The sequence below is a fragment of the Aquarana catesbeiana genome, linkage group LG06 (assembly GCF_042186555.1).
Source record: "Aquarana catesbeiana isolate 2022-GZ linkage group LG06, ASM4218655v1, whole genome shotgun sequence".
Classification (NCBI taxonomy): domain Eukaryota; kingdom Metazoa; phylum Chordata; class Amphibia; order Anura; family Ranidae; genus Aquarana; species Aquarana catesbeiana.
The window spans coordinates 300,454,467-300,467,711 of NC_133329.1; the positions used below are offsets into that span (position 1 = coordinate 300,454,467).

General features: G+C 44.0%; 1 protein-coding gene across 2 annotated transcripts in view; it reads right to left on the reverse strand.

The window, feature by feature from the left end:
* ERBB4 (erb-b2 receptor tyrosine kinase 4) overlaps positions 1–13,245 on the reverse strand; it is a 1,370,802-nt gene that overhangs the window by 250,516 nt on the left and 1,107,041 nt on the right. For both annotated transcript variants that reach the window (XM_073633560.1, XM_073633559.1), the window contains exon 18: positions 10,585–10,707. In XM_073633560.1, coding sequence (XP_073489661.1) covers positions 10,585–10,707 — 123 coding nt within the window. The remainder of the gene's footprint in view (positions 1–10,584; positions 10,708–13,245) is intronic.

Consider the following 13,245-nt stretch of genomic DNA (forward strand, 5'->3'; position numbering starts at 1 on the left):
AATCAGAAGAGAGAGGTGTGAAGGTGGGAGATTAAACAGCTGTTGGGGTGAAGCAGTGAAGGAGGAGTGGACATTTTTTTCCACGGGTTGAAGGATAACTCTATCATCAAAATTGACTGAAATTATTTTTTCCCCATCCTGGGGGAACACAGTGATGCTTGCTTTGATCCCTGGGACCCTGGGGCATCCTGATAGTGCAACTGAATTCCAGAGTTTGAACCCAGAGTATACACAGGTATAGCTGAAGTGAAAAGAACATTAAACTAATATTTGACCTACTTGGATGTTTACAACTGTAGTCTATAATAAGGTTAACTTTCATGAGGAACACCAATTGTGTTGACCAATCATGTTGACATCACATTACTAAGTTACACCATAAAAAGATGCTGTGTGTGTACTGATGAGGAAGAGGATAACTACTGTGTGCAGAGAGTGTGAAGTAAATGGAATAGTAAGGGTGGAACAAGGGTTGTGCTTGCCTCTTGTGAAGGGAAATTCAAGTAAGAGAAGAGAAGTGTTGGACTAGCCTCTAACATATTCTGAAGGCTGAAGAGAAGAAGTTAGAAATGATATAGTAATCTACATCTAGTTGTGACCTCTCCATGTAGAGAATGCCTGATCTGGGTCCACTGGTATATAGTAACCCATGAAGTGTGAGTACAAAGTTTCCGGTAAAAGAATAGTATTCACATAGTAATGCATCCCAGAGAAGTTATGCCTTATCAGTGCAGAGGATAATCTTGATTTTTGTACCTCCTTACAGTTACATCACAACCACAGTTACTTAATTCAAAGACAAACTGGAGCGCTAGGCCAAATAGTAAAAGAGTCCAAACTGTTTTAATAATTAATACTAAGATCACATTAAACAGCCATCGCATTTCAGGGGTTACCGCTCTCCCTTCACCAGGGCCTAATATCAAGCCAGAACCTAATGGACTTAATAACAGACTCTGCTAAGCTGATCTGTAATAAAGTTGTATCTGGATAGATCAGAGAAGATCAGCAAGGTTGTGGGAGCGTTAAGCCTAGTACACACGGGTCGAATGTATCGCGGTATTGGCAAGTTCAATAGAAACCAGCCAACATTCAGGCCGTGTGTATGGCAGCTGGTCTGACAGCTCATGACCCAAACAGGTCTGCTCACCGGCTCCCTATCAGCGCTCTCAGCCAATGACGGGGGGGGGGGTCCCCCTGTCAGAACACAATAGCTCAGCAGGGGAGATCGCTGTACTAACATCGGATTGTTAATACAGCAGCTCCGATCTGAGCTGTCAGTTTTTTTTCCATTCAAAACGCTGGGTTGAGCAAAATAAACTAGTGATGTGTACTAGGCTTTACTTGCCAGTAACATATGGATACCCACTAAAGGGTTGCCATGTTTGATGTGACCTGCCTCACCAAAGCCAATAAGCTTGTTATATGGTTATGTTCTCTGCACTGCTCCAAACAAATAAGTGTTGAATACCCTTGGATATTTCCATTTGACAGTGATTTAATGGTGAGTAGAGAAAATATATGTTTCTACGATATTGTAACTCAGTCCTCGTGTAGATAAGCATTCAGTTACTTTGGTATATAAACAGTTAATCAAAAATAAAAAGCTTTAGAAAATATGTGTCCTGCTGCAGCAAGGAAGTGGATGAGGGATACGACTAGCCTTGGGGACTCGAGGAGTGCCTGCCAGCTGAATTTCAGTGCCGGGTGTTTGCAGAAGGCATACCAGTGAAATGCAAATAGCTTCAGGCCAGAACATTTCTGGATAAAGAAGTCGCTTTGTCATGTAACTAGACTGTATGCCAGGCAAAGCAGGCTGGGGAGTTGTTTCTGCTTCTGTGCATACTGTGTTTAGTTGATATGGCTGCTCCTGAAATGGTATTACAATTCTTGTACCATTCAAGCTCCACTACTAGCTCAGGTAATGTCAAATGAAAACATTCCTTCCCTTTTTTTCCTTTCCTCTACATATTTCATGTGAAATAACATCTGCATCTTTAAAGCATACCATGGCATTATAACAGTCATGGACGGAATTTATTTTATTACAGTACAACTAAAGGCCCTTGTATGGCAGTCTAAATGAGTACCACATCTAGCTACTATGTGATGCACAAAAGCCTCAAAGAGTGAACAGACAACATCCTTTACCTACCATGACTGAGTCCAATCCTCCCTTATTTGTGTTTCACATACATCATTCTCCTTTAAGGGGGTGTCGCAGAGGGTTTGCCCTATGCCTACATACTTTTTCTAATAGGTGTCCCTCATTCCCATCTCAGAAAGTTGGGAGGTATGCATGCTCTCCCATTCCCAGACACTAAAGCTTTCAGTGGGAGGGTTTCAGCAGGTAGTAATGTCAATCCAGAAAGCAGTGGGTAGGACAAGGTGTGGCCAGGTTTGACAAATTAGAGGCTTGTGAATCAGCAGTGAAGCCATGCCCCCTGCAATTTTTATCTCATTCTAGTGCAAGCAGACATAGCCTAGATGGGAGTGTCAACACCGTTCTGAATTCGTCAGCAATATAGTTATGTTGCCACATCATCACAGTAAGCTGCATTAGGTGGATGTCACTTGCAGGATCAACAGATATTTGTAGGACTTTGCAGGAGGACTAAGAAAAAACTGTAAGTGCAAATGCACTTATGCTGTAAAAAGTATTAGTAATTTAATATATACAGTGCCTTGAAAAAGTATTCATTCCCCCTAAACGTTTCCATATTTTGTCATGTTACAACCAATGACCAAATGATAAATGGTTTTCAAAAATTTTTACATAATAAATATCTGAAAAGTGTGGCGTGCATTTGTATTCAGCCCCCTTTACTCTGATACTCCTAACTAAAATCTAGTGGAACCAATTGTCTTCAGAAGTCACCTAATCAGTAAATAAAGTCCACCTGTGTGTAAGTTAATCTCAGTATAAATACAGCTGTTCTGTGAAGCCCTCAGAGGTTTGTTAGAGAACCCTAGTGAACAAACAGCATCAAAAAAGCAAAGGAACACACCAGACAGGTCAGGGATAAAGTTGTGGAGAAGTTTAAAGCAGGGTTAGGTTATAAAAAAAATCCCAAGCTTTCAATATCTCACGGAGCACTGTTCAATTCCATCACCCAAAAATGGAAAGAGTATGGCACAACTGCAAACCTACCAAGACATGGCCGTCCACCTAAACTGATGGGCCGGGCAAGGAGAGCATTAATCAGAGAAGCAGCCAAGAGGCCCATGGTAACTCTGGAGGAGCTGCAGAGATCCACAGCTCAGGTGGGAGAATCTGTCCACAGGGCAACTATTAGTCGTGCACTCCACAAATCTGGCCTTTATGGAAGAGTGCCCAGAAGAAAGCCATTGCTGAAAGAAAGCCATATTAAGTCCCATTTGCAGTTTTTTTTTTCCTCAGCTGGGAAGCTGGTCAGGGTTGATGGGAAGATGGATGGAGCCAAAGGGCTCCAGGGCAATCTTAGAAGAAAACCTGTTAGAGTCTGCAAAATATTTGAGACTGGGGCAGAGGTTCACCTTCCAGCAGGACAATGACACTAAACATACAGCCAGTGCTACAATGTAATGTTTTAAATCAAAGCATATTCATGTGTTAGAATGGCCTAGTCCAGGCCTAAATCCAATTGAGAATCCGTGGTAAGACTTGAAAATTTCTGTTCACAGACGCTCTCCATCCAATCTGACAGAGCTTGAGCTATTTTGCAAACAAGAGTGGGCAAAAATATCACTCTTTAGATGTGCAAAGCTGGTAAAGACATTTTCTTTTCACTTCAGAATTAAGTGCCACTTTGTTTTGGTCTATCACATAAAATCCCAATAATATACATTTACATTTTTGGTTGTAACATGACAAAATGTGGAAAATTTCAAGGGGTATAAATACTTTTTCAAGGCTTTGTATGTAAGATTCTATCATTCTGAGCACAGATCTAATAATGTCAGTCCTCTGGTGTGGATCATATTGTTAACCTGACTATTTTGACTCTGTCCCGCGCAACACATCATCTATAGTCTGCCTTAAAAGAAGGTGACCGTATTTTAGAGGGTTTTTTAAATGTTGGCAGGTCAAACCCACCCTAATTTCCATTATTACCCAGTCTGTCTAAACCATTTTTTCAATAAAGGTTTGGCAATATAACATTTTGTGTCTGTTAATAAGACTGTCTTCATTTTCTCACTATCATACTTAGGTTATCCTTAGGTGCAGAAGTACCTTTCATAGGTTCTCAGCTCATTGGCTCTATATGAAAATCATATTGTGTAACACTAATCTTTATTAAAACACACATTTGGATGTAGAAAAGTACATATAGTTGAACATGCTATTCCTTGTTTCAGTAATAGTCTTCTGTTCAGTTTTTCCCTATTATTTCTATCGCCAGTGGTTGGCAGGGATTGTATTAAAATATTATGCTCCACTAGTGCAGTAGTCAGCAGCTTGGAAAGGCTGCATCTATCTGAGCTACTGGACAGCAATTAGAAAGCACTTCTGGATTAAAAACAAGAAATGTAACTTTCCAGTCTTACTGCTTGAAGCAGATTTCCAATATTTACCTTGAGTTCAGCCACATACCATCCATGACCTAAAAGAAAGATCAGATGAGCCAAGCCACCATGTTCAAATGTTTGGAAATGCACCGCTCTGCGACTCATTCACTTCAATGCTATTCAGATGTCTTGTGCTTATGGTTCACAGACTGTAATTTTTCCTGCTATCTTTCATGTGCACATTTACAACTTTTAGATATTTGAAAGAAGCTTTGCTGCAAGTAACAGCGATGTTTTGCAGCCTGTATCATAAGACATTCAGTAAATGTACCATGTATACCAGGCAAACCAAACTGACGTATCACAGAAAATGTCACAAAAAAAACCTAGATTGCCTAAAATGAACCTTTCTAAAGATAAGTATAAGGACTAAGGACTGCCATTGCCGATCTCCTTCTGAAAATGCAAGTTGCCCAGCATTATGTTGTCCCAGAAGCTTCAATACTTTGCGCCACTGACCTAAAATGAATTTACAGATCAGGAAAGTCAGAAATCCTTATAGCAAATCTTTTGCTTTTTGTTTACTACAGATGTTGAAACGAACTCGCCCCATAAAAGACTTTCTACGCCATTGAATGCAGCATTATTGTAAAGAGATCCTCCTATACAGTGTCTTCTAAAACTGACACTTCTGGGAGTTTTGATTTGCTGTGTCCCTGCTGCATTCAGTGGTTTCTTCCACCATCTTCCTGTGTCCTGTACAGATGTGAAGGTTGGCTGGAAGAACCACTAACATATCTCCCAACTTTTTGAGATGGGAACGAGGGACATCTATTTGCAAAAGTATGTAGGCATAGGACACACCCCTGCCACACCCCCTTAACCACTTCAGCCCCGGAAGGACTTACCCCCTTAATGACCAGGCCATTTTTTGCGATACGGCACTGCGTCGCTTTAACTGACAATTGCGCAATCGCGCGACGCTGTACCCAAACAAAATTGAGGCCTTTTTTTCCCACAAATAGAGCTTTCTTTTGGTGGTTTTCTACGGTTTTTATTTTTTGTGCTATAAACAAAAAAAAGACCAACAATTTAGAAAAAAAAATGTTTTACTTTTTGCTATTATTAATAACCCATAAAAAAAAAATCTTCATCAGTTTGGGCCAATATGTATTCTTCTACATATGTTTGGTAAAAAAAATTGTCAACACTTTGACACTTTTTTGGGATCAGTGACATTATTACAGTGATCAGAGCTAAAAATAGCCATTGATCACTGAATAAATGACACTGGCAGGGTAGGGGTTAACACTAGGGGGCGATCAAGGGGTTAAGCGTTCCCTAGGGAGGTGTTTCTAACTGTGGGGGGAGGGGACTGACTGGGAGTACAGAGAGATCGCTGTTCCTGATCACTAGGAACAGACGATCTCTCTCTACTCCCCTGACAGAATGGGGATCTGTTTGTTTATATTGACAGATCCCCGTTCTGGTTCTGTGTGAAGATATCGCTGCTGGCCGGCAGACATTGTGCCTGTTATAGCCTTTAAAGGGACCGTGCAGCCGGGCCAACCTGTTGCAGTATAAGTGCGGCGGCTTGTCGGCAAGCGGCTAAAGGAGAATTATACAGAAAAAAAAAAGTGTTCTTTTTTTCCCTCTACTATGCCTTTATATTGGCTTCTGCAATTTAGAAATTAGATGATAGGTTTAGCACTGGGAAACACTTTTTGAAAGATAAAAAGTGCATTTTATATAAAACTATATAGATCAGACTAAAAATGAGGCACAAATGAGAAGGAAAAAGGGAAAGAGGAACTTTATTCCAAATCAGGGACAGTTGGGAGCTATGCACTAAATACCAGGGGAGAGGGAGGAACACAGTAGATTGACACTCCCGGAAGTGTTTCAGAAGATATTTACAGCTACAATGCAGCGGAGTTCAGCAGTTCGGGCAGCAGGAGAGGTGAGTATTCATTAGACATGTGCGATTAGTTACATACGAATCGAAAACTCGTATGAATTTCCGTTAATTCGTACATTCGGGAGGATCTGAAATATGAATTGCTATGCTTCAGAATTTTGTACGAAATACAAAATTTCATTTACGAATTTTGGATCCAAATTCCTAACAAACATTCGTAATTGTTACAAAAAGTTAACAAACCTAAAAGTTAAAAACACAGGAAGTCAGCACAGCACAGGGATGATAAATTCATCATAACGAACATCCGTAATTGTTACGAAAAGTTAACAAACCTAACGAAAATTCGTAAATTTCGGACACGAATTACGAAATACGAATTAATTCTAATACGAAACGGAACGAAACAAAACAAATGTATTGACGGCGCACATATCTAGTATTCATTTTGTTCTTTTACAAAAAAATATATAGAGACAGAGCAGCTAGAAGAGAAAGTCATGTGATCTCATCTGCCAGCTTCAGGTATTATCTATATTCAAGAAAAACTCTAGTTCCAGAAGAGTTTGCTTATTAAAGTGAACTCAGACAACCTTTAGAAATAAAAGAAAAATGCACCAAAAGGGAATCCCTTACTTTATGCGCATAAAATACTATATCTCTGAAACCTGGAAAATTTAAGCTGGACGTCTGGTATGCAATCTGGGAACCACAGATTTTATTGATTCTATATTTGATTCAACCCAATTAAGTGAACACACAACTAACAACATACCACACACAAGTTGGACAGTAAGTACTATGAGCGGAAATATATTCAAACTACACTTAAAAAAAAAAAAAATCTAAAGAAGGAAAGGAGATTTATTCAAGCACTGCACGAGGGTAAGAGTAATGTTTTAATCAGTATTACCTTCATGCTGTCCTTTTCCACATACATTACAATGATCACCTTGTGCATGCAATAGCTCAATTAGCTAGCTAGTTCAGACTTCTTGAACATTATTTGCAAGCTCTTGGACTTCATACTTTAAACTATTTTAGCTTGGATAATCTTGATGGTTGCCTTGAAGCATATCTAAACCCAAAACTTATTTTCACCTGTCAATCCAATCATTAACACACTGACTGTCTTAAGGTAGGTACACTCATTCCTCCACTGTATCTATGTAAGAGCAGCATAGTCACCCTTGGACAGCAAGACTGTGGATAAGACATACCTCCCAACCTTTTAAGATGGGGATGAGAGACGCCTATTAGTAAAAGTATGTATTACTTTATACTGGCTTTTGAAATGTACAAATACAGCAATTTAGAAATTGGATGAAAGATTTAGCACTGGAAAATACTTTTTAAGGCTGGGTTCACACTGGTGCGACACGACAGCCGTCCTACTTTGGATCCGACTTTGCCCTGCGACATGAAGCCGGCATGTGTCCGACTTTCAATGAACGGGGATCCGACTTGGATCCCCGCCAATGCCGGGCACTGTGTTTGGTATGAATCTTTAGGGGGAACTCTGCGCCAAATTTTAAATAAAAAACCGGCATGGGTTCCCCCTCCAAGAGCATACCAGGCCCTTGGGTCTGGTATGGACCTTGAGGGGAACCCCCTACGCCGAAAAAACAGCGTGGGGGTCCCCCCCAATCCATACCAGACCCTTATCCGAGCGCGCAGCCCGGCCGGTCAGGAATGGGGGTGGGGAGGAGCGAGCGGCCCCCCTCCTGAACCATACCAGGCCGCATGCCCTCAACATGGGGGTGTTGGTGCCTTGGGGGAGTGGGGCGCGCTGCGGGCCCCCCCCACCCCAAAACACCTTGTCCCCATGTTGATGAGGACAAGGGCCTCTTCCCGACAACCCTGGCCTTTGGTTGTCGGGGTCTGCGGGCAGGGGGCTTATCGGAATCCGGGAGCCCCCTTTAATAAAGGGGCCCCCAGATCCCGGCCCCCCACCCTATGTGAATGAGTATGGGGTACATGGTACCCCTACCCATTCACCTAGGGAAAAAGTGTCAATAAAAAATAAACACTGGGTGATGACCACGCCCCCTAAAACGTCACAGTCCCAGCATGCCCAGGGACTGTGATGGCATAAGGGGGTGGGGTCACTGCCTATATAAGTCAGAGCGGAGCGCCCAGAGTGCATTCCAGCCAGAGAGAGCGTCGTGTCAACATCAGAAGAGGAGAAGAGGGCAGAAGGCAGAAGACCGAAGACCGGGCTCCTCCGCTATAGCAAAAGAGCGGCAAAAGAGCAGAAGATAGCGGAGGAGCCCGGCAGAAGACCCGGAGAGCGCGGAGAAGAATCGGAGAGACCCCCGAAGTCAGAAGAAGACCCCCGGAGCTGTCTAATAAATTACTTTAAAAATCTGTGTAGTGTTTTTTTTTTAATTGACACTTTTTCCCTAGGTGAATGGGTAGGGGTACGATGTACCCCATACTCATTCACATAGGGTGGGGGGCCGGGATCTGGGGGCCCATTTATTAAAGGGGGCTCCCAGATTCCGATAAGCTCCCCGCCCGCAGACCCCGACAACCAACGGCCAGGGTTGTCGGGAAGAGGCCCTTGTCCTCATCAACATGGAGACAAGGTGCTTTGGGGTGGGGGGGCCGCAGCGCGCCCCCCTCCCCCAAGGCACCAACACCCCCATGTTGAGGGCATGCGGCCTGGTACGGTTCAGGAGGGGGGGGCGCTCGCTCGTCCCCACCCCCATTCCTGACCGGCCGGGCTGCGTGCTCGGATAAGGGTCTGGTATGGATTGGGGGGGACCCCCACGCCGTTTTTTCAGCATAGGGGGTTCCCCTCAAGGTCCATACCAGACCTAAGGGCATGATATACCCTTGGGGGGGGGACCCATGCCAGTTTTTTTTTTTAAATTTGGCGCGGAGTTCCCCCTCAAGATCATCTGAGCACAAGTCGCGTGCTGAAGTCGGATCATGCGAGACGGCGATCCGACTTTGATCTGACTTCAATGATAGTCAATAGGCTGAACTAGGATCAAAGTCGGACCAAAGTCAATAGGCTGAACTAGGGAGCATTTCTAAAGTCGGAACGACTTGTGTCGGACCAGTTAGGACAGCTCCCATAGGGAAACATTGGATTTCACACATCATGCGACATGAGCTCCCAATGTCGGATTGTCGGACCAGTGTGAACCCAGCCTTAAAGATAAAAAGTGCATTTTATATACAGCTATATAGATCAGGCCAAAATGAGGGACAGATGAGGAGGAAAGAGGGACAGAGGGACTTTTCAAATCAGGGACAGCCCCTTAAAATCAGGGACAGTTGGGAGCTATGGATAAGGTGTTAGATGGACTAGTAGATTTAGATGGATTTTACATAAGAGATTAGCAAATGAAACTAACTCCAGCCAAAAATTTTTAAGCAGTTACAAAAACTTTTTTTTTTCATTTTGGAATAAAGTTTTTTTTAGTAGATGACTAAAAGCTGTCCAGTGGAAGCACACCTTTCAGTGCTAAATGGTTTGGCTCACAGCCCCACACACTGATCAAAATTTCGATCATTCTATGGCCAGCTTCATTGGCCAGGTGAAAATAAAGGAAAAACTGTCTAAAAAAAGAAAACAAGTGCACCCACCACATCTAAGATTGATAAGCTGCAATACAATGCAATCTTTATTTCCTGTTTTTGGGTTTAAATACACTTTAACTTAAAGTCTAACTAAAGGCATTTTTTTTTCTTAGATTTGGACAGAGTAGAGATGGATTAGATTACCTGTCAGGTTTTCAATGCTATCTTTGCCCCTGTTAGGGAGTTTCTCTCTTTTTGTCCTTTTTAACGTTATCATTAAAAAGTGAAAGTAAAAGAAAATACCACATTTTGGGTCGTTACCAAAAGAGTAATACTGAGGAAATCTTCCAACGGGAACACTTGTTCTGGTGACCTGGTTCCCTTAATTTGAAGGGATTTCTTCTCACTTCCCGTTTTGGCTGTGGGACAGGAAGGGAAGGGAAATCTCCCCAATGGGACACAGATTTCAAAGAAAAAAAAAAGAAGAAAAAGCTGACTGGAGTTATAACTCTCCCTTACTCTAAAATGAAAAAAAAAAAAGCTTTGTCTATAATTCTACTTTACGCTTATACAGAGCCAGTAGATTTAAAATAAATTGACACAAAACTTTATAATGATATACTCTTAGAAACTATTGTGATGCTGACCTTGTACACTGTCCCAAAAGCACCTGATCCCAGGATTTTTACTCTCTTTAGTTCTGTTTCCTTTAATATCCTTAGCTGGGCTTGGTTTGGTGCCGTTCCACTTGGTGTCAGTGGTTCCACTAGCTGGAAAGCAAGAAAAAAAAAGAGTAAGCAAGTAGCAGTATAAAAGATTCAAAACTGGCTACTATATAAAACACATTCATTTGTATCCAAACTTTATTTTCTATCAAAAAATGAACATTGTAATCAAGCAGAGTTATGCAATCTACAAAAGAGGAAAAGGAGAAAGATTTGAATCTGAAAAAAATGCTCAAGCCCCACAGTTAACATTTATTACCCAAGATTTGTTTCTCAAAAGAACTAGACTTACTCTTATTCTGAATCTGACTGTGCTTTTAGAGTACTAGCAATACTCAGTTTTGGATCTAATATGTGTATTTTCAACACTGAGTCCAGTAGCAGAAATAGAACATTCTTTTAGATTGTAAGTTCACATGAGTAAGGCAGGCCATAGACCAGGGGTAGGCAACCCTTCGAGCACAGTGTGACGAAAAATGTTTTCGTGCAATTTTATAACAAAATAAATTCAACTTCACACTCTAAATCACGAAAAGGATTTTTTTATAAAGTAAATGCTGTAAACTACATTAGTAGAGAGACATTAACATCCTGCACTCTCACACCTCAGATCAGCCCCAATTCCTGCAACTTCACATCTCAGATCACTGTCCCCCCTGCAAATCTGTTTCATCACTGTAACCCCCTGCACATCTGCCCCGCTACTGTAACCCCCTGCACATCTGCCCCGCTACTGAAACCCCCTGCACATCTGCCCCACTACTGTACCCCCCTGCTCATCTGCCCCGCTACTGTAACCCCCTGCACATCTGCCCACCACTGTAACCCCCTGCTCATCTTCCCCACCACTGTACCACCCTGCTCATCTGCGCCACCAACATACCCCCTTTCTGCCCCACCACTGTATCCCTTTGCACATCTGCCCCAGCAATGTTCCCCCTTTCTCATCTGCCCCACCAATGTTCCCCCTTTCTCATCTGTCCCACCGCCGTACCTCCATGCTCTTCTGTCTTGCTGCTGAACCATCTTCTCATCTGTCCTAACACTGAACTTATCTGCTCATCTGCCCCACCACTGTAACCCCTTCTCATCTGCCCCACCACTGTACCTCCTGTACATCTGTCTCACCTCTGCTCCCCCATGCTTTTCTGCCAACCACTGAAACCCCCCTGCTTATGTGATCTACTGATGTACCTCCCTTCTCCTCTGCACCCTCTGCACATCTGCCCCACTTCTGTAACCCTCTGCTCCTCTGCCACACCGCTGTAACCCCCTGCTCATCTGTCCCACCAATGTACCTCCTTTCTCCTCTGCCTCAACACTGAAACCCCCCTGCTCCTCTCTCCCACCACTGTAATCCCCTTATCATCTGGCCCAACACTGAATCCCCCCTGCTCATCTCTCCCACCCCTGTTACCCCCTGCTCATCTGCCCCATCACTGTACCCCCATCTGCCCCAATCACGAAAAGGATTTTTTATAAAGTAAATGCTGTAAACTACTTTAGTAGTGAGACATTGACATCCTGCACTCTCACACTTCAGATCAGCCCCAATTCCTGCAACTCCACACCTCAGATCACTGCCCCCCCTGCAAATCTGTTTCACCACTGCCCCCCCTGCTCATCTGTCCCACCACTGTACCCTCCCTGCTCATCTGCCCCACCACTGTACCCCCTTGCACATCTGCCCCACTACAGTAACCCCCTGCACATCTGCCCCACCACTGTACCCTCTGCTCATCTGCCTCACCACTGTAACCCCCCTGCACATCTGTCCCACCACTGTAACCCCCCTGTTCATATGTCCCACCACTGTAACCCCCTGCACATCAGCCCCACAACTGTAACCCCCTGCACATCTTCCCCACCACTGTAACCCCCCTGCACATCTGTCCCACCACTGTAACCCCCCTGTTCATATGTCCCACCACTGTAACCCCCTGCACATCAGCCCCACAACTGTAACCCCCCCTGCACATCTGCCCCACCACTCTAACCCCCTGCACATTTTCTCTGCCACTGTAACCCCCTGCATATCTGCCCCACCACTATGACCCCCTGCACATCTGTCCCAACACTGTGACCCCCTGCCCATCTGTCCCACCACTGTGACCCCCTGCCCATCTGCCCCACCACTGTAACCCCCTGCTCATCTGCCTCACCACTGTAACCCCCTGTACATCTGCCTCACCACTGTTCCACCCTGCTCTTCTGTCCCACCACTGTAACCCCCTGCTCATCTACCCCACCAATGTTCCCCCTTTCTCATCTGCCCCACCACTGTACCTCCCTGCACATCTGCTCCACCGCCATACCCCCATGCTCTTCTGTCTCACCCTGAACCATCTTCTCACCTGCCCTAACACTGAACTTATCTAATCATCTGCCCCACCACTGTAACCCCTTCTCATTTGCCCCACCACTGTACCTCCTGCATATCTGTCCCACTGATGTACCACCTTTCTCCTCTGTACCCCCCTGCTCCTCTGCCCCACCACTGTAACCCCCTGCTCAACTGTCCCACCAATGTACCTCCTTTCTCCTCTGCCCCAACACTGAAACCCCCCCTGCTCATCTTTCCCA